This window comes from Symphalangus syndactylus, chromosome 12, assembly GCF_028878055.3.
Source record: "Symphalangus syndactylus isolate Jambi chromosome 12, NHGRI_mSymSyn1-v2.1_pri, whole genome shotgun sequence".
NCBI lineage: Eukaryota > Metazoa > Chordata > Mammalia > Primates > Hylobatidae > Symphalangus > Symphalangus syndactylus.
In genome coordinates, this window is record NC_072441.2 from 89,845,789 (window position 1) to 89,869,861 (window position 24,073).

The 24,073-nt window shown below is 46.7% G+C and overlaps 2 protein-coding genes across 13 annotated transcripts; both read left to right on the forward strand.

The window, feature by feature from the left end:
- The first annotated feature begins 758 nt into the window (after positions 1-758).
- Positions 759-8,384, forward strand: FCRLA (Fc receptor like A). 12 transcript variants are annotated; one of them, XM_063627063.1, is made up of 6 exons: positions 990-1,383; positions 4,512-4,529; positions 4,793-4,945; positions 5,241-5,507; positions 5,967-6,251; positions 7,114-8,384. In XM_063627063.1, the coding sequence occupies exons 1-6, from the start codon at positions 1,254-1,256 to the stop codon at positions 7,407-7,409; spliced, it is 1,149 nt and encodes a 382-aa protein (XP_063483133.1). In that variant the 5' UTR covers positions 990-1,253; the 3' UTR covers positions 7,410-8,384. The 12 variants fall into 12 exon arrangements, with proteins under 12 accessions (XP_063483134.1, XP_063483132.1, XP_063483133.1 ...); XM_063627061.1 differs by having other exon boundaries at positions 1,212-1,383; positions 4,515-4,529; XM_063627064.1 differs by lacking the exon at positions 4,512-4,529 and having other exon boundaries at positions 759-1,383.
- A 7,376-nt stretch (positions 8,385-15,760) lies between these two features.
- FCRLB (Fc receptor like B) lies at positions 15,761-22,169 on the forward strand. The gene is made up of 7 exons (XM_063627145.1): positions 15,761-15,856; positions 16,659-16,709; positions 16,995-17,015; positions 17,373-17,627; positions 19,858-20,124; positions 20,729-21,019; positions 21,273-22,169. Exons 2-7 carry the CDS (start codon positions 16,679-16,681, stop codon positions 21,686-21,688), a joined length of 1,281 nt encoding a protein of 426 aa, XP_063483215.1. The 5' UTR covers positions 15,761-15,856; positions 16,659-16,678; the 3' UTR covers positions 21,689-22,169.
- The last annotated feature ends 1,904 nt before the right edge of the window (positions 22,170-24,073 follow it).

The window sequence follows — 24,073 nt, forward strand, 5'->3', positions numbered from 1 at the left end:
GTGCAGTGGTGCAATCTCGGCTCACTGCAACTTCCGCCTCCTGGGTTCAAATGATACTCATGCCTCAGCCTCCGAAGTAACTGGGACTACAGCCATGCACCACCATGCCCAGCTAATTTTTTTTTTTTGGTAGAGACGGGGTTTCGCCATACTGGCCAGGCTGGTCTTGAACTCCTGACCTCCAGTCCAGTGATCCGCCCACTCTGGCCTCCCAAAGTGCTGGGATTACAGAGGTATGAGCCACAGTGCCTGGCCTACCTTACCCCATTTCTGATGGCTCATTTCATCTCCAAATAAACTACTGGAGGCCTGGTGGGTGTTATGATGAGAGAAAGGGGAGGAATGTGGTCACTGTGGAAAGACACATGGGCCCTACCATTGAGGAGGCCTCAAACAAATAGCAAACATTCAGAGGCAGGCACAATGGTTCCCAGAAGGCCACCTGGAACCGAAGGGAGAGGCTGTAGCCTCTATATTGCTCCTATTCCTGAGTCTCCTCAGGTTTCTCAAGATATCAGATGTCTCCTGTCTCTAATTTCCTCAGGATCAGTGGCTTGAGCTTTGGCTATGAGCCTAAGCCCTGAGCTGGCTGCTGGATCCTCTGGGAATAGATTTTCTTTTTCCTCTACTCTTTCCCAGTGGACTCTCCCTGCCTTGTACTCATATTTCCACTGAGACTGAGCAGCCTTAGTCATGCTCCAGAAACAGAGAGCTGACACGAGTCTAGAGAAATTTGCATGCAAATTTGTGTGGGCTTTGAATAGTCAGAGCCTACTAGAGACTAATCTGATATCTAGCTTGGTGCCATGACTAATCTTCCTTCTCTGTCTTGCTACCTTCTAGTCACTAGAAACATATAAGCGTTGGAATGGGCAGGACATTTGAATTCTCATCATTGATTCCCCAGTGATTTTCTATTGGCCTTCAAACAACAGCCCACCTTCTGTCCCCAGTTGCATCACCAGTGAAAAGGGTGGTTGTTGCACTGACCTTTCCCAGAGTGTACATGAACACCAGCTGGCTATCAGACAATGGCATGCTTTGAAAGGCCCCTGAGCTCTGTGAGGAAATTCTTGAACAGTTGAGAGTGCTACCATTTTGTCACAGCCCTAAGGACGCAGATGATGCTGAAAGCGTGTTGGCCAAATCTGAATGATGAAAGCCAATTACAAACTTGAAAATGAAAACAGACCCCAGATGCAAGGAGATGAGACAGTTAGATTTACTTCCTCTTTTCTAATCTGAGAGGTTTCATGTTGAAGAAAATCAGTGTTGGGGTTGCAGGAGACCTAAACACAGTCACCATGAAGCTGGGCTGTGTTCTCATGGCCTGGGCCCTCTACCTTTCCCTTGGTGTGCTCTGGGTGGCCCAGATGCTACTGGGTAAGTAAAATATTTGAATATTGGTGTGGGAATGGAGCTTTGCTTAACTCTGGAGAAAGGACCTGAAGGAAAGAAACATGGACTAATTCTGGCCCTCCAGAGAAGCAGTGTTCAGGTGGAATAAGAAGGGTAGGTATAAGAAAGTTTGGTGTGCAGGATTGAATGACTTTCTGAATATAAAAATCTTCCTTCCTGAAAGTCCCCTCTGATCATGATGTCCTCTCTAGCTCTAATCTCAACTCTTTTCTTTCACTTATGAGACAAGTTTTCTTAAAAGAATAGTCTGCACTTGCTATCTCCACTTCCTCACTTCTCACAGACTCCTCAATGCTTGCAGCCTGGCTTCTGCCGTAATCGGTTTTGTCTAGGCACAATGATCTTCATATTGACTGGGTTATGGCATGCTTTTCAGTTCATATCCCGCTGGACTTGTCTGCTACACTGGGCTCTGTTGATCACTTACTCCTTCTTGCATTCTCTACTACCCTGGCTTCCATGGCACCATTTTCTCCTCATACTACATGGACTTCTCTTGATCCCTTAATAGCTTTTCTTCTCTTCCCCTTAAACACTAGTGTTCTCTATAGTTTTATAGCCTTGCCTCTGTACTCCTCTTTCTTTACACAATCTCCTTCATGAGCTTATGTGTCTATATAATTTTTGCCACTATAACTCTGTATTTAAGAGTCCCAAATCATATCCCCAACCCTAACCATGCTTTTGAGCTTCACATTCAAATACCAAGCTTCATACCAGACATATCTACCTACATATCTCACAAGTGTCTCTGCGCCATGTGACCAGAGCTGAACTTATCTGTCCTTTTGGCCCCTGCCTCATCTAATTCATTTTCCACTTTCTGATCTCAGCTAATGACACCAGCATCTACCCTTACAAGGCCATAAACCTCAGAAACAACCCAGACTCTTCTTTCTTTTTCATTCTCTAAATCTGATCAATCATTAGGTTTGGCAAATTTTACCTTCTAAATTGTTCATAGAAGCAGTCCCTTGCCCAGATCATCACTAATGTCTTAGGGCAAGCCCTCATCCTCTATGACTTGGGCTATTCCAGTACATTCCTAACTAATCTCCTTGTCCAAACCTTGTGTTCTTGAAATGAATTCCGTACCCTGCAGACAGAGTAATTTCTAAAACTCAAGTTTACCAGCCCAAATTCTTTATCATGGCAGGAAAGGCCAAGCAGCCTCTACTTTTACCCTCTCAGCCTTGTAACCTATGCTCTAATAAATCTCAATCAGTTCATATTTACATACTCACACACCAGACTCTTGCCTGTCTATAAGGCTTTGCTTATACCACTATCTCCACCTGAAATAAGCTCTTTCCATGGCACCCTATTCTCGTGCTGCTTGCAAATGTGTAGGTATCCCTAAAGACTCAGCTTAAGTGGTATCTTTTCCAGGCAGCTTTTCTTGAATGCTTCTTTCTGCTCCAATGGCTGCTTGCGATACATTTTTCTTATTATAATATTTTCCTACTTATGCTGAAATAATGTTTTCATCTACCTGTGTCTTCCACTAAATTGAGAGCTATTTGTGGGTAGGGACAATGTTTTTTTGTTTTTGTCTTGTGATAAGAACTGCAGACTTGGAATCAGATACTCCGGTGTCAAGCCCCTCTTCTATTTACCAGCTCTATGTCACTTTAGGAAATCACTTTTTCTATTTCTGGTTGAGTTTTCTTATTTGTAGAATGAAAATAATAATACCTACCACCTAAGGTTTATTGAGTGAGTTCCCGGTAACCCAACAAGATTTTATTTTACTTTGTTTTTTGAGACAGGGTCTCGCTGTGCCACCCAGGCCGGAGTGCAGTGGTGCAATCACTGCTCACTGCAACCTTGACCACTTGGGCTTAAGCAATCATACTATCTCAGCCTCCCAAGTAGCTGGGACCCACAGGCAAGTGCCACCACGCCTGGCCAATTTTTTAAAAAATTATTTGTTGAGATAGGGTCTCTCTGTGTTCCCCAGGCTGGTCTCGAACTCCTGGGCTCAAGGGATCCTCCCACCTCAACTTCCCAAAGTGCTGTGATTATAAGCATGAGCCACCATGCCTGGACAAGATTTTATTTTTAAAAAGAAAAAATGGAGAGGAGGCAGAGCACAGTTGAGTGACAATGGAGGAACTGAAAAGAGGTAGCATTACAGTGAAGGGAGCTGAGAAAGGATGGAAAGAAAACACCTGGTACTGATGTGATGAGAATTAGGAAGTAGGGAGGGGCCTTGGTAAGGGACATGACAAAATCAAAGAAGAACGCTAGGCTATTGGGAGTGGAAGAGAATAAAAGCAAGCGGGGCACGAAATGACAGTCGGATGGAGTGAAGAAGTATGCACATGTGAATGGTCATGAGGCTGGAGGAGGGGGAGAATAGTTAGGGAGATAAGGAGCAGTCCCAGGGAAGGAAGAAATGTCACTTCCCTTGCCTGGGTCTACCATGAAAGTAAGAGATAGGTTGAAGAGATGTGGTGAGAAATGGATAACTCTAAATTTCAATCTGGAGCAAAGAATTGTTCCACAGGTACTAATATGGACTGGGTGGAGGGGGAAAAAGACAGAGAAAGCTCTGTGCCACTGCCAGGGAAAATTCAAGTGGCAGAGGACATTAAAGTAAAGATGGCTGAAAAGTGAAGACCTGCAAGGGGGAGGAAGAAAGGAGGAGAGACACTGCTGGGTACTGAAAGCTCTTTGATAAATAACATATTCAAGGCTGAGGAGCCAAGTGAAGTTTGGGAAAATTAGAATATGAAAGAAAGTCCCCGAGGAAGGTCTGAGGACTGAAGTAGACCATATCTGCACAGTGAAGTAAAAAGAACACTGATTTTGGACTCAGACACACCTGCCTTTCCCGTTCCATTGCTTAGTCTCTTTTTAAGCTTTGGGTATGTTAATTTGGTTTTCTAAGTGTGTTTCTTTAAGATTATAAAATGAGGATAAAGTCACATACCTGGAAAGTTTGTGAGGATGAAGTAAGATACGGCACACAAGTGCTAACAGGGTCTGGCACCCAATGAACATTAGAATCTGATGTCTCCCTTTCATTCCTGTCCTGTGCCTCCCTGCTTCGAGTTACCATTGTCTTTGCTCCTGGTTTCCCGTACCAGCAGCTGGATGTGATGCCGGTGAGTTTCACCATTCTTTCATTCTCTCCCCTCCCTCTTCTCCAAACCACAGTGCATTTGCTGAGAGCACCTGGACACCAGTGAATCAAGGTCAAAACTATCCCCCTGAGACACTCACAGGGGTCTTTCTGAAAAAAAGGTTTTGGTGTCTAACTAGTCTCATTCTAAAAAGGATGATTAACCTGGGAGATGGAGGAACCCTGTCCTCTTTCTCCAAGTTGCAGCATCATTTTCTGGTTCTCCCTGGGCCATGCCCTCTTCAGCTGCCAGTTTTGAGACGCTGCAGTGTGAGGGACCTGTCTGCATCGAGGAGAGCAGCTGCCACATGGAGGATGACTTGACTGATGCAAGGGAAGCTGGCTTCCAGGTCAAGGGCTACACTTTCAGTGAACCCTTCCACCTGATTGTGTCCTATGGTGAGGTCCTGGGAAGGCCTGAGCAGTGCCCCAAACCCCTTCTTTCAGCCTCAGAGCCCACCCAGGAAAGTGTCCCTAGGAAACTGGCCATGGGATGAGGTACTTCCTTCCCAGTATTCAGCCCACAGCAACCAGGGTGCTCTAAGTCGTAGGCCCTAGGGAAGTTGTCCCATACTCCCAACCAGGGGTGAGAGTTTACCTGGACCCTCAGAGAAAGTTTAGGGGAGTAGGCATCCCTGGGGGTAGCTCCCAAGGGAGGCCCTGGGTGACACTCAGCTCTTTCTCTGGACCATAGACTGGCTGATCCTCCAAGGTCCAGCCAAGCCAGTTTTTGAAGGGGACCTGCTGGTTCTGCACTGCAAGGCCTGGCAAGACTGGCCACTGACTCAGGTGACCTTCTACCGAGATGGCTCAGCTCTGGGTCCCCCCGGGCCTAACAGGGAATTCTCCATCGCCATGGTACAAGAGGCAGACAGTGGGCACTACCACTGCAGTGGCATCTTCCAGAGCCCTGGTCCTGGGAGCCCAGAAACAGCATCTGTCGTGGCTATCACAGTCCAAGGTGAGAGCTAGAAGCAGCATCGTCATGGCAGGGGAGAGTAAGGAGAGACAGGGAGCCCAAATTGTCTTTCTTTAGCCTGGAGGTGGCAAGATCATCAAAAGATTATGGAGCAGGTTGCTGGCAAATGCCCAAGTTGGGCTTCAAAAGGGACAAGACCTCAGCCTTTTGAAGTCATCCAGCCCCACTCAGAGTCCAGCGTAGTTTCTACCACCCAGATCTATGCTTCCCAGTGCTCACTGATTGGGTGTCTGGACAACTATCAGATTTGCCCATCTGTGGATCTTTCCTAGTCCTGTCTACTTGCAGAAAGAACTTGACAGATTCAAATGGAATCTAAGAGAGCCCATTCCTGCTGGAAACAGGGGAAAGGAAGTATAACTCCCCAAGGCTCTTCACCTGCATGCGTCTACCTGTATATAAGATGGCTGAGCTCTTCTTTCTTGCCTATCTTTTTCCCAGAACTGTTTCCAGCGCCAATTCTCAGAGCTGTACCCTCAGCTGAACCCCAAGCAGGAGGACCCATGACCCTGAGCTGTCAGACAAAGTTGCCCCTGCAGAGGTCAGCTGCCCGCCTCCTCTTCTCCTTCTACAAGGATGGAAGGATAGTGCAAAGCAGGGGGCTCTCCTCAGAATTCCAGATCCCCACAGCTTCAGAAGATCATTCCGGGTCATACTGGTGTGAGGCAGCCACTGAGGACAACCAAGTTTGGAAACAGAGCCCCAAGCTAGAGATCAGAGTGCAGGGTGAGTTCGCATCAGAGTGCAGGTTGTCTGTTTGGCATGCATGTGAATGAAAAGGGGGGATAGGGTGAATTGGCCTGTGATCTGGGGTTCAGTGTGAGCAAATTAAGAAGGGACCCAGAAGAGGCAGGAACAATGGGCCAGAATCCCTGATGATGAGAGACAGCACAAATAGAGAACTTCTCCCTCCGACTGTGGTGCACACCTCACCAGACCAAGAGCTGAGCCAGCTCCACACCTGCTGCCCCACAAGCCTTAGCATCCCCCCATGCTCTCTGGGCATTTATAGAAATTTAGTATCTGGAATGAAGATGGGATAGTCTGAAGTCTATGTTCAATTCTGGGAGCCACTGTTTAGAGTCTGCACTTGACCTGAAACACTACCAGAAGAGGTGTCCAGGGTGATAAGGGGGCTTGAAGTCATGTCATATGAAAAATAATGGAAGGGGCTGGAGATGCTATCCTGAAGAGGAGGTTACTCAGAGGCCAGCAGAGGTGTCCTCAAAAAGCTGAAGGCTGGCATTAGCACAAGGAATTGGACTAATGTCTTATATAATAAAGAGGCTGACCTAGAACCAGTTACCGCATTCATGCTTCAGGGAATTAGATTCAGCCTTGATAGAGAAAGAACTGGCTAATAGTTATAGCTGTCCAGTGGTGAAGCCTCACTGCTGAAGAATTTCAAACAGAAGTGGCCAAGCTTCAGATTAAAATTTGGACCAGGAGGGACACTAGAGTCCTCAAGTCCCTGCTGCCATTGGGCCCCACAGCCACTTTCAGAGAACAAGAAAGATTGGCCAGGGATGGGAGGGAAGAGCCAGAGTCAGACTTCACTCTTGTATGTGCCTCCTGCCCCATAATCCAGGTGCCCCCAGCTCTGCTGCACCTCCCACCTTGAATCCAGCTCCTCAGAAATCAGCTGCTCCAGGAACTGCTCCTGAGGAGGCCCCTGGGCCTCTGCCTCCACCGCCAACCCCATCTTCTGAGGATCCAGGCTTTTCTTCTCCTCTGGGGATGCCAGATCCTCATCTGTATCACCAGATGGGCCTTCTTCTCAAACACATGCAGGATGTGAGAGTTCTCCTCGGTCACCTGCTCTTGGAGTTGAGGGAATTATCTGGCCACCGGAAGCCAGGGACCACAAAGGCTACTGCTGAATAGAAGTAAACAGTTCATCCATGATCTCGCTTAACCACCCCACGAAATCCGATTCTTTCTGTTTTCTCTTCCTGTCCTGCACATATGCATAAGTACTTTTACAAGTTGTTCCAGTGTTTTGTTAGAATAATGTAGATAGGTGAGTGTAAATAAATTTATATAAAGTGAGAATTGGAGTTTAGCTATAATTGTGTATTCTCTCTTAACACAACAGAATTCTGCTCTCTAGATCAGGAATTTCTATCTGTTATATCAGACAAGAATTTTGTGATTTAAAGAGAACTAATGGAAGTGGATTCAATACAGCAGTCTCAGTTGGGGGCAATTTTGCTCCCCAGAGGACATTGGGCAATGTTCGGAGACATTTTGGTCATTATACTTCGGGGGGTTGGGGGTGGTGGGATGTGTGTGCTACTGGCATCTAGTAAATAGAAGCCAGGGATGCTGCTAAACATCCTATAATGCATAGGGCAGTACCCCACAACAAAAAATAATCTGGCCCAAAATGTCGGTTGTACTGAGTTTGAGAAACCCCAGCCTAATGAAACCCTAGATGTTGGGCTCTGGAATGGGACTTTGCCCTTTCTAATTATTATCTCTTTCCAGCCTCATTCAGCTATTCTTATTGACATACCAGTCTTTAGCTGGTGCTATGGTCTGTTCTTTAGTTCTAGTTTGTATCCCCTCAAAAGCCATTATGTTGAAATCCTAATCCCCAAGGTGATGGCATTGAGAAGTAGGCCTTTGGGAAGTGATTAGATCAGGTGTGCTAAGCCCTCGTGATTAGGATTAGTGACCTTATTTAAAAAGGCCCCAGAGAGCTAACTCACCCTTCCACCACATGAGGACATGGCAAGAAGGTGACGTATATGAGAACCAAAAAACAGCTCTCACCGAACACCGACTCTGTTGTTGCCTTGATCTTGAACTTCCAGCCTCCAGAACTATGAGAAATAAAATTCTGTTGTTTGTAAGCTATTCAGTTTGTGTATTTTGTTACAGTAGACCAAATGGACTAGGCAGTTGGCCTCTGCCACATGGCTGAGTTTATGATATGTTAAAAATACTCATAAAATAGTGTCTCTGTCTACAGAGGGCTTACACTGTGGGATAGAAGGGAATAGTAGCCCATCCTATAACACAATTAAAGCAGGGTATATAGAAATTTCCCACAGGATCCTACTGGGCTAAGAAATAAGTGACTGAGTATAATATTGCCAGAGTTGCAGATATTTGTTTTTAATTCATCTGTCTCTGAAATCTTTTTCTTTAGTAACACATAATGACTCTGTTTTAGTCCCGTATTAATACTTTTTTCTATGCTTGGACTTCTACTGTACATTCTCAGCCAATGAGAGCTGGCCTGGCAGACTCCATAGTAACCTTAACTCAATCAGTTAGCACATCATTTTATCATGACCTCAGCCAGTGGCTGTTCTACCACGTTATTCTGAATTACATGGTGTGATTTTCTCCACTGTGGCCTTTCTTTGTGCCATTTATTCTGTGCAGTTTTGACCCAAAATGATTTACAAGAGACATGCACATGATCATTCTAGACATGCCACAAAGAAACAAAGACATAGAATCATGCTGATGGTAAAATGAGAGTTTTATGGTAGTTCTTGCCACCTTCGAGGGAAAAAAAGATCAGGAGGCATCTGGGAGTTGGTAGAAGTCCATAAACATCACTACAGCCTGAGAGGACTGATTTACAATTGTATGAATGGGAGTTGCAAGAATGACCAGAACTATGTCATGACTTTGATGGACTTGAAAAAATGGAAGCTCAGTTGCCAATGTACCATGGTGGATGTGTCTCCAAAGATACTATGTTATAACCACTCTACATGGAGTTGATTTCAGCTAATGCTCGCATTTGCATGAATGCGTCCTGCAAGCTCCTGCTAAGTGGGGAATTCATTTACAGATAGTAGAAGCTATCAGAGATCTCGGAAGGAAAACATGGATGCGGCTGGCTGAGATAAATGTAATCTCTGTACACCTCATCCATGTGCATCCGTGCACCTCTATCATCACACTGCATTTTAATTATTTATTACTCATTTTTGTTCACCAGAGGGTGAGGTCTTTGAGAATACTCCTGAGCTCTTTGTTCCATGTTGTGTCATTGATGTCTAGTATAATGAGGCATATGTAAGTTCTCAGTAAACTTTGTTTAGTTGAATCGAGTTGGGCCAGCAAAATAAGGGAAGACATCTTGAAGAGGATGGGAATGAAGCTGGACCTTAAAGGATGAATGTCATGTCTGGCATCAGCTAAATCTCCAGACTCTATCCAGGGGACCCAGCCTCAGTCAAGGACTTAGAAACCTCAGGGAGAAGATCTCCTATCAACAGGGATGAGGAAGGCAAGAATAGAGCTAAACGAATGAGAGAGAGAAATAGGGAGAGCAAGCATTTATCTGTCTCTTTCTCTCTAGCCTGGGGAGGTTGGAGAGAGAGTAGGGAAGAGGAATTGTTACAATGGATCTGGTTTATGGCTTGTGCCATTTAGGATTCTGTAATTGACAGAGGTCCCAATGCAGCTATGCTCAACATTGTCTCTGAAATAAACATTAGACAGCGAGCACATGAAAGGAAAACTGTTCTCCACTCACAATACCTCTGACATCAAACATGGATTTCCATACCAAGCTTTTCTCTGCTTCTCAGTGGAAACCAACTAGATGTTCTACAGTTTATCAATTCTGGCTCCAACTACCTAGAGTTAGCACAGACCCCATAGGTTAAGGGGTCAATCCCACATGACTGCTCTCACTTCAAAAGCCAATTGCAAATCCCAGGCTTCGGGTACTTGACACTGACCAGCTATAAGTCAGAGGTTCTCACAACTCCTTGGGTTCAATAATTTGCTAGAATGGCTCACAAAACTTGGGAAAACAGTTTACTTAACAGCCAATGACGATATACATAGGGCAAGGTATGTGGGAAGAGGTGCAGAGTTTGCACGCTCTCTGGGTGTGCCACCCTCCAGCTTCTCCGTGTGTTCACTGATCGGGAAGCCCTTAGGGTTTTTAATGAAGGCTTTATTACACAGGCATGATTGATTAATCATTGGCAATTGGTGATTCACTCAAACTCCAGCCCTTTTCTCCTCCAGGAGGTCAAGATGAGTTTTCCACACCAAGCAATTCTCTAATTCTCAGCAGAAACCAATTAGATGTTATGTAATTTACCAATTCTTACTCTAACTACCTAGCGTTAGCAAAGACCCCTGAAACTTCCAACCCTCTAATTGCAGAGTTAAGAGTCACCTTATTAGCATAAACTCAGGTATGATTGAAGGGGCTAATTATACATAACAAGAAATACTCCTCTCATCCCTATCACTCAGGAAATCCCCAGGATTTTGGTAGCTCTCTGCCAAAGAGCTACCCAAAGGGGCAGAGAAAAGTATATATTTCTTATTGTGTTACACACATCCATTATCTTGTAAGTTGAATAGTGCATTTGCATACTCTATAACCCAGAATTCCATGCCTAGGTGGATGTGCCCAAGAGAAAATTTAGCACATGCACACCAGAAGACAGGTATGATAATGTTTATAGTAACAAAGCTTGTAAAAGCAAACTTTGGTACTGAAATGCCTTTCTTTTGTTGACAAGAAGTCAGTGCAGATGTTCATCAACAGGAAAATGAGTAAATTACCATGTTAATTTGCTTCAAACCATATTAAACACCAAACTCTATATAAATAGGATGTTGTACTACCAGCTATGCATTTGGAAGTGGGGATGATGATGAACAAGACAGGAACTCAGGGAATAGATCGCTCACTGAGGACTAGAGTGTTCAGGTACATTTCATGAAGAAGATAATACATGGATGGGGCCTTGAAAAACATGACAGATCTACAGAACAGGAGAAGAGAGGGAAGGACTTTCCAGAGTGGGATGATGTAAGCAAGGGCATAAAGGGGAAAACTGGCATGCAGATGTCAGGGAAAAAGAAGGCAAATCCTTTGAAACAGAGTTCAGTGGAAGGAAATAATAATGGAGAAGTAAATAGACTATCGAGGCTCTTAAATGTGCTATAGAGGCTCTTTAAATGTCCATAAGAAAATTGATCGAATTCTGTAGGTAAATTTAGAGTACAAGAGGAACTCGTGAAAAGTGATGTTTAGGATGATTATTCTGGTACTCTGGTATAAGGTGAATGGGGAGACTAGAAGAGAGGTTGAGGGAGGTGGATTGGAAGGCTGTTGTTCTCATCCAGCCTTCAGAGACAAGGGCCTTGGCTAGGGACAAGAGGAATAGAGAGTAATGATCTGAGAGGTGTTAACAGGTCTGGGTGATCAGATATGGAGTAGCATTGCTCCTCCCAAACACAAAGGTCTCTATGCCCAGCCCAGTAGCCCAAGGTAGAAAAACCCGGTTTAGTTACAACTTAGAAGAGACTAGGGAAGGGATAAAATGACCTGCTAGAATCATAGATGGAACTTTAAGGAGGGTGTGTTGGGATAGGCCTCATCCTAGTCCTGTTTTCTTAAAACTTTTCTTCCCTCTTGGTATCAACCTTCTCCCTTCCCACTGGACAAGAGGAGATGTGGAGAAATACGGAGAGTTACAGCACAGCCTTCCTGCCAGAGTTCCTTCAGACAGGCACTGTTAGTTTTCATTAACTGTGTGTGAATTTCTCATAAAGCTAAAGACATTCAATGTAAATAAATACTCTGCTCTCTATTCTGAAATTGTCCTTTGCACTCCTTTGGTATTTAAATGCCTTTCTTTTGCTGGAAAGTTTACATTAAAGAGTATAATTTTAGGCCAGGCACGGTGGCTCACGCCTGTAATCCCAACACTTTGGGAGGCTGAGGCAGGCAGATCACCTGAGGTCTGGAGTTCGAGACCAGTCTGACCAACATGGAGAAACCCTGTTTCTACTAAAAATACAAAATTAGCCAGGCATGGTGGCACATGCCTGTAATCCCAGCTACTTGGGAGGCTGAGGCAGGAGAATTGCTTGAATCCAGGAGGCAGAGGTTGTGGTGAGCTGAGATTGCACCATTGCACTCCAGCTTGGGCAAGAAGAGCAAAACTCCATCTCAAAAAAAAGAATAGTAATTTAAAAAAATATATTATTATCAGCCCTGTCCTGGCTCACAGAAAATAAATAAAATAAAAATGACTTAAAATATTCTTACTTAGGAAAAGAAAAATTTGTTTGGTAAAATTACAAAGGTAAGAAATACTGAATATCGATGACAAGAGGGAACAGGAGCCCTGTGACTTGCTGGTGGGTGTGTAAGCTTCTGCAGCCACTTTTGAGAGTAATATCACAGTATTCAATCTCTTCCTTTGTTTATGCCACAAATACTTACACAGCATGTGCTATGTGCTGTCACTGTTGCAGGTGATACTTCGGCAAATAAGAAAAAATTCCTGCCTCAATGCAGCTTACATTCCAATGGGGGGAAACCTACCACAAACAAATAAATACAATTCTGGGTAGTGACAAGTACAATGAAGAGAAATAAAGCAAAATATGGAGCCAGCAAATGACAGTGAGGAGATACTATTTTAGATAGCACAGTTAGCGACCATCTCTCTGAGGAAGTAATATTTGAGTGAAGTGAGGAAGTGAAACTTACAAAAATCTGGGAGGAGAATAAGAATCTTTCAGGCAGAAAGAACAGGAAATGAGGCCCTGGAGCAAGACTAAGCATGGAATGTTCCAGCAACTGTTCTAAACACAATGTGGCTAGATCAGAGTGAGTGAGGGGGAGAGTTGTAGGAAATGAGGCCAAGGGTCAGAGAAAGGCCGATTTGTAGGGCCCTGTAGACCATGGGAAGGTGTTTGGAACTTATTCTGAGGGTACCTTTGGGGAATTTTGAGAGAAAGTAACACAATATGGTTAACATTTTAAAAGTATCTCTCTAGCGACTCAGTGACTAAATTACTGTACAAAAAGATCAGTGTAGCAGGTAGAGTCATCAGGACTTGCTGATGAATTAGCTTTGGGTTTTGGAATGAGTGTGCATGTAACTCACGAACATAATTCTGCAGTCTCGCTCTCAGGTGTGTATCCCATAAAGGCGCTTCAGGGCTCTGTAGGGAAGCATCATGTCCTTACCAGTACCAACTTACATGAAACCTCCTATGTGCCAAGCCCTGTTCTAAGCCCTTTATATATGTTAATTCATCCAGCCCTCACAATATGTGCCAAGAAGTCCATTGTGGAATTGTCTGTGGTAGTTGAGGGTTGGCAGCAACTAGGATGTTAGGGGAATGGACAAGTGCAGTGTAGCAGAAGCATAGAATATTAGGGCAGTCATGGCTGGGTGCAGTGGCTCATGCCTGTCATCCCAGCACTTTGGGAGGCCGAGGTGGGTGGATCACCTGAGGTCAGGAGTCTGAGACCAGCCTGGCCAACATAGTGAAACCCCATCTCTACTAAAAACACAAAATTAGCCGGGCATGGTGATGCACGGCTATAATCCCAGCTACTCAGGAGGCTGAGGCAGGAGAATTGCTTGAACCCAGGAGGCGGAGGTTGCAGTGAGCTGATATCATGCCATTGCATGCCAGACTGGGTGATAAGAGCAAAATTGCGTCTCAAAAAAAAAAAAAGAACATTAGGGCAGTCAAAAGCAATAAATATGATGCATGTAGGGCAATCTGAACAAATTTGAAACATCTGGGATTAATTTTTAAAAGTAGAAGCAAATATAATATCTAGAACACAATGCCACTTATGTAAATTAACAACACTAAATATTTCTCAAAGATAAAAATTGCATGTCATACCTAATGTAAATGACAAGTTAATGGGTGCAGCACACCAACATGGCACATGTATACATATGTAACAAACCTGCACGTTGTGCACATGTACCCTAGAACTTAAAGTATAAAAAAAATTACATGTATATGGGAACACACAGTAAACATTGTACAGTGAGTGCTTGCGTGGAGGGGAGGAGAACAGTAATGTGGATGAAAGTCGACAAGGTAAGACAATAAGAGGGGGAACTTGCAAAGACCAATAATGACAGCGGGCCATGAGCAGCATCTTGAATCCCTGACAATCAGAGAGATAAGAAAACAGATTTTGGAGACAGACTTCTATTCAAATCCCAGTTTCATCATCTCAGTTTCCTCATATGCAAAACTGGGATATTAATAATTCTTCCTCAAAGGGCTTTACAAGAATTAAGTGCAGTAATATCTGTGAAGCACTTAGCATAGTGCCTGCCACACGCCGAGACACTAAAGTGAGCTGTCATCAGCAACAACAGCATTAGTTCATTACTGTAATTATCACTGAGAACATTTTATCACCAGAATGCTTATCAAATGGTAACATATATTGTCCAGATGTTATGTTGTGATAGGCCTCAAATAATTGCTCAAGTTACAAATGATAATTTCTAAATTTTTCTGCATTGTAAAGGAGTGAAGAATTAGAAATTCTGGGGAAAAGTCCTAGATGGAGTAAAAAGACTCACTTTGGGAAAAACTTAGAGGAGAGCCTAGAATAAATAAATATTTCGTGGGAAATTTTTCAAGTCAAATTCTGAGCACTATATAATATGAACACTATGGATGATTCCAGAGGTTTCTAGGGAAGACTATACAGTTCACAAAGTTTTGGTGTACTAAAGTTTCTTCTGAATCCAGTAAAGGGGCTGAGATCTGTGCTCTGGGGGATGAGAAGCCAAAATAGAGCCAGCTTGTGTTGCCTGAGAGGACAGCTGACAACTGCATTGCATTCTTACCATAGAGGTGGTGGCTTTGTGCAGAAGTCAGACCTCTGTGGCAGGCTGTGGATCATGTGGGAAGCCACACACTGGCCCTGAGACAAGGAATTAGCAGGGTGGAGGGAAAGCACAGGAATGCTGCTCAGCCCAGGCACTCCTAAAGCAGGCAGGTGATCATCCCTGTTCCCAGTCATTAGTACTTCTCTGCCTCCCTCACTCTTGGGCACATTATCAAATATGTCCCTACTTTGTTTGAAATCTACAGGACTCTATCTCTTTTATTAAAACCTGCACTCAAAACATGATCTGAAGTGACTAGCATAATTTAAGTGACTAGCCACATTTTCCTAAGAGGCATTTGCATTTTTAAAAGGGGCTAGTCCATTAAGCAAAATATGAGGGAATTCTCAGAGTGGAACTTCAGGCATCAGCAAGAGGGGAAGATACTATCTTACTGGGAGTTGACAGTACCTGATAATTGATCTCCTTCCCATCAGATTTCCAAGGGATCAAGGTGTCCCGGTTCTAAACAACCACAGGTAAGGACAGGATAGAGTCCAAGGAGACATACTATCAGGCTGGAAAATTCATTAAGTATTTACACGAAAATTCAGGTTCCTCATTGCTCAGGTATGGTCACATGGCTCAGAAAGCACAAGAAGTAGAGCCCCGAGGTCAGATCTGAGAGGCTTCTGAGGGGCCGATGCAGTGACTTCTCTGCTGCAGGTCAGGAGTCCTGGAACTGGGGCATGGTTGGGGAGGGGTTGCAGGGAAGGGTGGGAGGAAGGAAGAAAGGAACAAGTGAGTGGAAGTGCCACAGGATGAGCTCATTGGGATGGGTAGGAAAGAAGAGTTTTCTAACTTCTTAAGAATTTAAGAATTTATGAGAACTCAAGATTTCAGGAAGGGAGGAAGAAGAAACATATTGCATTTCTATCCTTGACTGGGGAACTAGATGATAGGGATGTGAAGGGTGGTTGGTGAGTCATGCCTTTTCGTCTACTCATTGTGGGAGGATGTGAGCTCCAGGGGCAGGCAACCCAACACTGAACTCTCTAGGTCTCACGCCAATGTCTGTCATCAGGAGTGAGCAGGAAAAAGGACCTTAAGGACATGAGGCTGTGTCTTCCTCAGCTGAGCCTTGCAGGGCTGGCTGGAAGGTGGAGAAGGGATGGGATGGGAGTGGGATGTCAATGGGAGCCTGAAGATGGCAGGGTCATCTGCTGGAGCCTGGGGTTCTATGGGGCTCTCTTGTGCTGTGGAAGGCACAAGTTCTACAGGCCTTCCTTACAGCAGTCAGGGCTGGCCTGAGCTGTGAGGTGGCTATAGAGGCGGTAGATGAGACAGTGCCTAGCACTTGGGATACCTGATATTCAGCCTGTCTCCCACTCGTTCAAGTCTGCCATATTCAGGAACTAGGAGTGGGTAGGAGAAGCAGCAATGTCTCCTAGTACTCAGTGGCATCCGCTGGCCACCTTCTTTCTCTCTGTTCCCCATCTCATGCCAGTGCATCTCCATCCTTCTGCAGCTGCTGCAGTCAGATCCACCATGTGGGCCCTGACAGCCCTTCTGCTCCTGGGTGAGTCCGCAGTGAGGTAGCAGAAGAGCTTTGGGTGGTGGAGAATAGGGTGGACCAAGGTATGGGGAGAGGAGGGTGGGTATCCAATCCTCAGTTTCCAAGTGGTTCATTATCTATTTTTGGAGGGGTGAAGAAAAAGGGACTTTCTCAGAGCTTGGGAAACCAGGGGCAGAAGAAGAAAAACAGGTTTTGGGACCATTCAGCCTTTCTTGTCGTCAAGAGTCTCTCTCCTCTCATCACCAACATTCTCCTTCTCCTTCCTCTTCCTTCTTTCTTGTTCTGCAGTTCCAAGCAGTGGGCAAGCTGGTGAGTCTTATACATTTCTCATCCCAATTTTCTACAGCTTCCACTCCAACCCCCTAAGTGACCTGCTCAAGTAGACTCCTCACTTCTTGGCTGCTCTGGGATAGTGTCTCTTCCCACTCTCGTCAACCCCTGGGACTAAATTTTCTTGAAGGCATTTAGAAATGGGTGCTGGCTGATGGACTGATAGTCTGTAACCCAATGAATGTGATCTCCTCTCCTGCAGGGATGGGTTAGTACATGGGCTGGGGCCTGGGAGCTGGGGTTTCCTAAGATTTCCCAAACTCAGGTAGTTTCTTTGGGCACCTCACCTTGGTTCTCTTTGCATGCTGCCCCCTCTCACCCCACCTCCCACCCCAGCTACTCTAGAGAAGCCCATATTGTCCCTACATCCACCTTGGACAACGATCTTCAAGGGGGAGCGGGTAACTTTGAAGTGTGATGGATACCACCCACTGCTCCTGGAGCTCCGGCCCATCAGCACTCTCTGGTATTTGGGCCACCTACTTCTGCCCTCTCACAAGAAGAGCATTGAGGTGCAGACACCAGGGGTGTATCGATGCCAGACACGGGGAGCACCTGTCAGTGACCCCATCCACCTCTCTGTATCCAATGGTGAGTGGTCTGAGCATGAGGGGAGGGGGAGCACGTGTCTCCTCTGGCAATACTAGCCCTCTGGTGGGAGGGGACACTGGGCCAATCCCAAGGTGCAGGAAATAAGGGCCACACTGGGGCCTACCTTAAGTCTCTGGAGCAGGTAGGGACCTGCATGGCACTATGCGAGAGATGCAGTAAGGCATGCCTAGCCCCCAAGGTCCCCTTACCCTCCTGCCACAGTGTGAGGCACAGTGTGAACATTTCTGTTTGTTTCTGAGACCAGCTCAGAAGAGCAAAGGCTCCAAGGACCTGGAGTGCTGGACAGAGAACTTTAGGGGGTGGGGGACTGAGCAGTAAAGGAAACTCAACAAACAGGAAAGGTGAGTTTCCCTGGCAGGCTGAGCACAGATGGAGGATCTACTCTCAGTTGAAGAGTGTGATGCTTCTCTGTGCCTCAGTGTCCACATCTGTAAAGAAGGGACAATAATAGTATGTATCTCTTTGGCTGCTCTGAGGATTAAAAGTGAATTATGATTTGCTAAAGAAAAAAAGCAGCAATTGAACTGACCACTTACTCAAAGTTTTATTGCAGACATGTATATATGTGTACACAGGAGTCAGCTGAGAAACTGATTCTCGAGATGCTTGAAGGGTTTTAAAATAGGATAAGAAAAATAGCAATAATTTGTTCATTAAGGTACAGGATTGCTGGGCACGGTGGCTCAAGCCTGTAATCCCAGCACTTTGGGAGGCCAAGGCAGGCAGATCACCTGAGGTCAGGAGTTCAAGACCAGCCTGGCCAACATGGTGAAACTGTCTCTACTAAAAATACAAAAAAAAAAAAAAAAAAAAAGTAGCTGGGCATGATAGCAGGTGCCTGTAGTCCTAGCTACTCAGGAGGCTGAGGCACGAGAATTGTTTGAACCCAGGAGGCAGAAGTTGCAGTGAGCTGAGATCGTGTCATTGCACTCCTAGCCACAATTTGTATTCAGAATTTAAAGCACTTCACTCAATGTTCTGATTAGCACTTACACACACTTCATATTCATACTCTGTGGTTTCTTGTTCAGAAATCGTTGGTGATAGCAATAATTATACTGAGTACTATAGGAGTAATTACTGCTTACAGATTGAGAGTGCATGTGGATTGTGGCTATTACTTGCGGGATTCTTTCTCAATGTACAACACCTAAAATGGCATCTGCTCTATGCTAGGGCTCTGTAAGTGTGCTATAATGATCACAGGGTAATTATGGGGTGCTGTAGGAGATACTTAAGGCTGTCCTGGGGTGTCAGGGATGTTTTCTAGAGGAGATATGGTCTAAGCCTAGACATGCAGGACAAGCAGGTGAACTTAAACAGGGAAAACAGGGTCTTCTTGGCTGAGGAAATAGCAGGTACGAAAGCCTTGGGCTCAGAGCAGGGCCAGTTCTCTCAACAGTTCAGTATGGCTGGAACTTAGCCTGTTAGGAGTGGAAGGTGAGGAAAGCAGAGAGGAGATGGGGCAGGAATGAATACTGCCATGGTGAGGGAGAGGTAAGCAGGACCCAGTCAGGACGACTCTGACACCATCCTAAGGAGGTTATAGTTGATTCTCATGGTCAAAACTCTTTGAGGCTGGAGCCAAGTCTCTGGCATCTTTGCCTCCCTGGCTAAGTGAAAGACCAGCCATCCCCCTTCCTTCCCACTAACCTACAAATATATCTTGCACTATGAGGCTCCTGTGTGCCAACCACCAGGGAAGCCCCGTCCCCTCAAGAAAGCAGTGGGAGGCCATGCCCGGTGGCTCACGCCTGTAATCCCAGCACTTTGGGAGGCGAGGTGAGCGGATCACCTGAGGTCAGGAGTTCGAGACCAGCCTGACCAACATGGCAAAACCCTGTCTCTACTAAAAAATGTAAAAATTAGCTGGGCGTGATGGCACGCACCGGTAATCCCAGGTACTCGGGAGGCTGAGGCAGGAGAATCACTTGAACCCAAGAGGTGGAGGTTGCAGTGAGCCGAGTTTGTGCCACTACACTCCAGTCTGGGCGACAGTGCAAGACCATGTCTCAAAAAAAAAAAAAAAAAAAAAAAAAAAAGAAAAGAGAAAAAAAAAAAGAAAAAGAAAAAGAAAAGAAAGCGGTGGGAGATGGCGGGGAAGGGAGGGAGAGGAGTTATGAGGAGAAAGCAGGGAGGTTGTGAGAGTGGGAGATCTCCAGGGCTGGACTTTCTGTGGAGTCAAGCGTGTCTGTGGTGTCTGTCGCAGACTGGCTGATTCTGCAAGTGCCCTATGCTCCAGTGTTCGAGGGCGAGCCGCTGGTCCTGCGCTGCCGCGGCTGGTACGACAAGGTGGTCTACAAGCTTCACTACTACCACGACGGCCAGGCCGTGCGCTACTTCCACTCCAGCGCCAACTACACTGTGTTACAGGCGCGCGCCAGCGACAGCGGGCGCTACCAGTGCTCGGGCACCATGCGCATCCCGGTGGAGAGCGCGCCCATGTTCTCCGCCAAGGTGGCTGTGACAGTGCAAGGTGGGAGAGACCAGGGGCCCCGGGAGGGAGGCAAATGAGCACTGAGAATTTCTGGGACAGGAGCTCGGGGGGAAAAGAAGGGGCGGAAGTTCAAATGGTGGCTTTCTCTTAGACTATAGACGCTGTCTCCTCTCCTTTGCCGTGAAGCAGCGCTTGATCCGCCGCCTGCTTGGAGGCTGGTCCCTTTCCCCGACGCACACCCTGGCTTCTCATTCTGGCTGGGGACTCCCACAAAGAGGGCAGCTCTAGCAGGGGCAGGGGGCACTGTAGGACTGGAACGAAGGAGCGACTACCTAGGGTCCTGCAAGGCAGGCTCAGCGTCTCCTCTTCTAGGCTGCAGAACCCGAGCAGAGTGTCAGTCGGAATGTGACATGAAGCGTCTGGCCCGGTCCCTCCTCCTTTAAAGTTTTCCCCGTCCCTCGTGGACTCGGTCCCCCTGCCCCACATTTCAGAAGGCTCCCCTTCCCCCTCCACGTGGACACACGGCCTCCTCCCCTCCCCGCTTGGTGTGTGGGTCTGCAAGGAGCCCTCGCGGGAAACAGGAAGGAGCGGGGTCGCGGAGCGGTGGACAAGCCGGCGCCGTTGCTCCCCGCCCTCTCCGTAGAGCTGTTCCGGGCGCCGGTGCTGAGGGTGATGGGTCCGCGGGAGGCCCGCGGCGCGGCGCTGGGTGGGGTGGTGCTGCTCTGCGACACGCGCCTGCACCCGCAGAAGCGCGACACGCCGCTGCAGTTCGCGTTTTACAAGTACAGCCGCGCGGTGCGCCGCTTCAACTGGGGCGCCGAGTACACAGTCCCGGAGCCCGAGGTCGAGGAGCTCGAATCTTACTGGTGCGAGGCGGCTACCGCCACCCGCAGTGTCCGGAAACGCAGTCCGTGGCTGCAGCTCCCGGGGCCGGGTGAGTGCCTGCACATCCTCCCAGACGCCCACCCTGGCGGTCAGCCCTGCTTCCGCCTCTTGGCACCCACGAATCTCCCCCGCCTCCCGGTCCCCGTCCCGCCCCCCGCCTTTCCCATCTCCCCCTCGCCGCCCTCCTCTTCATCCCTCTTCCGGCCTTCCCCATCCCCGCCCACCGCCCCACGCCTCTCCCCTAGCCCAGCGTCGAGAAGAACCATGCAAGCCGCGTGTGACTGGGCGTAATGCATTCACAGGTTCTCCCCTGGACCCGGCCTCCACCACCGCCCCAGCTCCATGGGCCGCAGCCTTGGCTCCTGGTAACAAGCCGCTTTCCTTCAGAAAGCCCCCGGTGTCCAGATCGGTCCCGTGGGTCACCACCGTCCCGAACACCACCTCCACGGGGCTGCAGTTCCCGGCAAGCGGCGCCCCGACTGCGGGGCCACCCGCCTGCACTCCGCCGACGCCCTTGGAACAATCGGCTGGAGCCCTGAAACCCGACGTGAACCTTCTGCTCCGAGAAATGCAGCTGCTCAAAGGCCTTCTGAGCCGGGTGGTCCTGGAATTAAAGGAGCCACAGGCCCTCCCGGAGCTCAGGGGAACGCCCGAGACCCCCACCTCTCACTTTGCTGTGAGCCCGGGAACCCCAGAGACCGCTCCTGTGGAGAGCTGAGGGGGCGGCTACCGTCCCCTCTGCAGGCTTATTCCTCCCTGGTCTCCTGCTTCCCCTCACGCGAATTTCTTTCAAAGCCATCTGTTTGCATCCTTGTGTTTTGCTGTGGTTTTTAAAAGAGCGCCCACGAAGTGTAGTGGCTGACGATTTCAACCTCACACAGCAGTTTGTAACCGCAAGCAATCTCTTTGAATTCTCACAGAATTCAGCAAGAAGTAGAAACCTGTTATTTACTACATTGTGATTTAACTTTGGAAGTGAATTTAGTCACCCGTAGCCTTTCAGATAAGCCTAGCCAGTACATATTTCAGCACAGGCAGTTTTTTTGGTATTTAAGTACATTGAGGTGACCGAGGACTTGAGAATATTTTAGGGTCAAGGTGTAATTATTCATAATGAATTTACTCTGTTGATATTAAAAAGACGTTCAGTCCTATTACTGATGAGTTCACATCTTCAAATAAATCCTGGGTTCTATTTAGTTTTGGAGAGGGAAAGTTGTTTGTGTGGGCCTCCCATTCCCTGGTTAAAAGGGTCAGAGTCTTTGGGAGGCTGAGGTGGGCAGATCACCTCAGGTCAGGAGTTCGAGACCAGCCTGGCCAACATGGCGAAACCCCATCTCTACTGAAAATACAAAAATTAGCTGGGCATGGTGGCAGGTGCCTGTAATCCCAGCTACTCGGGAGGCTGAGGCAGGAGAATTGCTTGAACCCAGAAGGCGGAGGTTGCAGTGAGCCGAGATCTCCCCATTGCACTCCAGCCTGGGCAACAAGAATGAAACTCCATCTCAAAAAAAAAAAAAGAGAGAGAGATGCTTCTAAACTTTTCCTGCCATGTGGCCACACAGCTGTGCTTGAGTTTTTGTGAGAATGTGGCCTTCCATTACTTCCCAAGGACAGCCCACTCTATCTTTGGACAGCTCTAGCAATTAGAAATTTCTTCCTTACTATAATGAGCAAAATGATTTTGTTGTAACTTCTACTCACTGTACCCCCTTGCGTTACGTAAAACAAAACTAATTTCTGGGCCTCTTGACAGGCCTTCAGATAACTAAAGACACCGCTTAGCTCATGCCTATGTTTTCTTAAAGGTATACTCTTTCATTCAAATTTTTTTTTCCTCAGGGTTTTTAACTTTTTCAAATTTGTAATTCCTTCTCCATCCTGGCCTTTTTAAAAAAATTTTTTATTTTTTTTTTGCTGTTAACCTATTTTTATTTTATTTTATTTTTATTATATTTTAAGTTCTGGGGTACATGTGCAGAATGTGCAGGTTTGTTACATAGGTATACATGTGCCATGGTGGTTTGCTGCACCCATCAACCCGTCATCTGCATTAGGTGTTTCTCCTAATGCTATCCCTTCCCTACCTCCCTAGCCCCCAACAGGCCCCGGTGTGTGATGTTTCCCCCCCTGTGTCCATGTGTTCTCATTGTTCAACTCCCACTTACGAGTGAGAACATGCAGTGTTCGGTTTTCTGTTCTTGTGTTAGTTTGCTGGGAATGACGGTTTCTAACTTCATCCATGTCCCCCCCACCCGCTTGTTTTTTAAATAGCATATCTCCAGTTTTAAAATTTGGGACCCATGACTTACTTACCATGTTCCTCAGATGAATGTGTCCAGGGAGAATAAGGCAGGAAGACAGGGTTTTATTTTTATTTTGTGCAATTAAACAATTGTACTTGTGACAGGATGTCAAAAACGATATTTCAAGATACAGTGGACATGAAATTCTGAAGCTGGATCATCACATGCAGAATTTACAAAGGAAATGGTTGAGGATCTGTTCCTTGACTTTTGGACTCTGAAATCATGTCAAGGGATAAAAAGGGGCCAGGATGTGGAGAGGAGAGAGGATCTGTGAAACAATTTATTTGCCATATTTCACCTTCATAGTGGGGAGGTATGGGAAGCTTACCTCCTCCTTCTCAAGCCTAATGAGAGAGATACCCATGGAATCACCCAGATAGGTCTGAAATGTGTTCTCTGCAGTAGGGAGATACAGGGAACTGGGCCTGACTTAGGCTTGAGAAAGCTAAAGTGAGCTATGGTGGTAGGATAGAAGAGCCTATTTTAGGATTAGCCAGCCCTACGAAAGATCCAGAAGCCACATCTATATGTATTTCTGTGGCCTATGAAAAACAGAGTGCTTGCTGGGCACAGTGGTGCATGCCAGTAGTCCCAGCTCCTCAGGAGGCTGCAGCAGGAGGATCGCTTGAGCCCAGGAATTCTGGGCTCTAGTGCACTATGCCCATTGGGTATTCATACTAAGTTCGGCATCAATAGGTGATCTCCCGGGAGCAAGGATCTCTAGACTGCCTAAGGAGAGGTAAATGGCCCAGGTCAAAACTCTGTGCTGATTAATAGTGAGATAGCACCTGAGA

Coding starts and splice junctions, on each gene's coding strand:
- FCRLA (XM_063627062.1), top strand. CDS start 1,254: ATGTTGAAGAAAATCAGTGTTGGGGTTGCAGGAGACCTAAACACAGTC. Junction 4,946..5,240: donor CCACCTGATTGTGTCCTATG/GTGAGGTCCTGG, acceptor TCTGGACCATAG/ACTGGCTGATCCTCCAAGGT. Junction 6,252..7,113: donor GCTAGAGATCAGAGTGCAGG/GTGAGTTCGCAT, acceptor CCCATAATCCAG/GTGCCCCCAGCTCTGCTGCA.
- FCRLB (XM_063627145.1), top strand. CDS start 16,679: ATGTGGGCCCTGACAGCCCTTCTGCTCCTGG. Junction 16,710..16,994: donor GACAGCCCTTCTGCTCCTGG/GTGAGTCCGCAG, acceptor CTTGTTCTGCAG/TTCCAAGCAGTGGGCAAGCT. Junction 21,020..21,272: donor GCTGCAGCTCCCGGGGCCGG/GTGAGTGCCTGC, acceptor ATGCATTCACAG/GTTCTCCCCTGGACCCGGCC.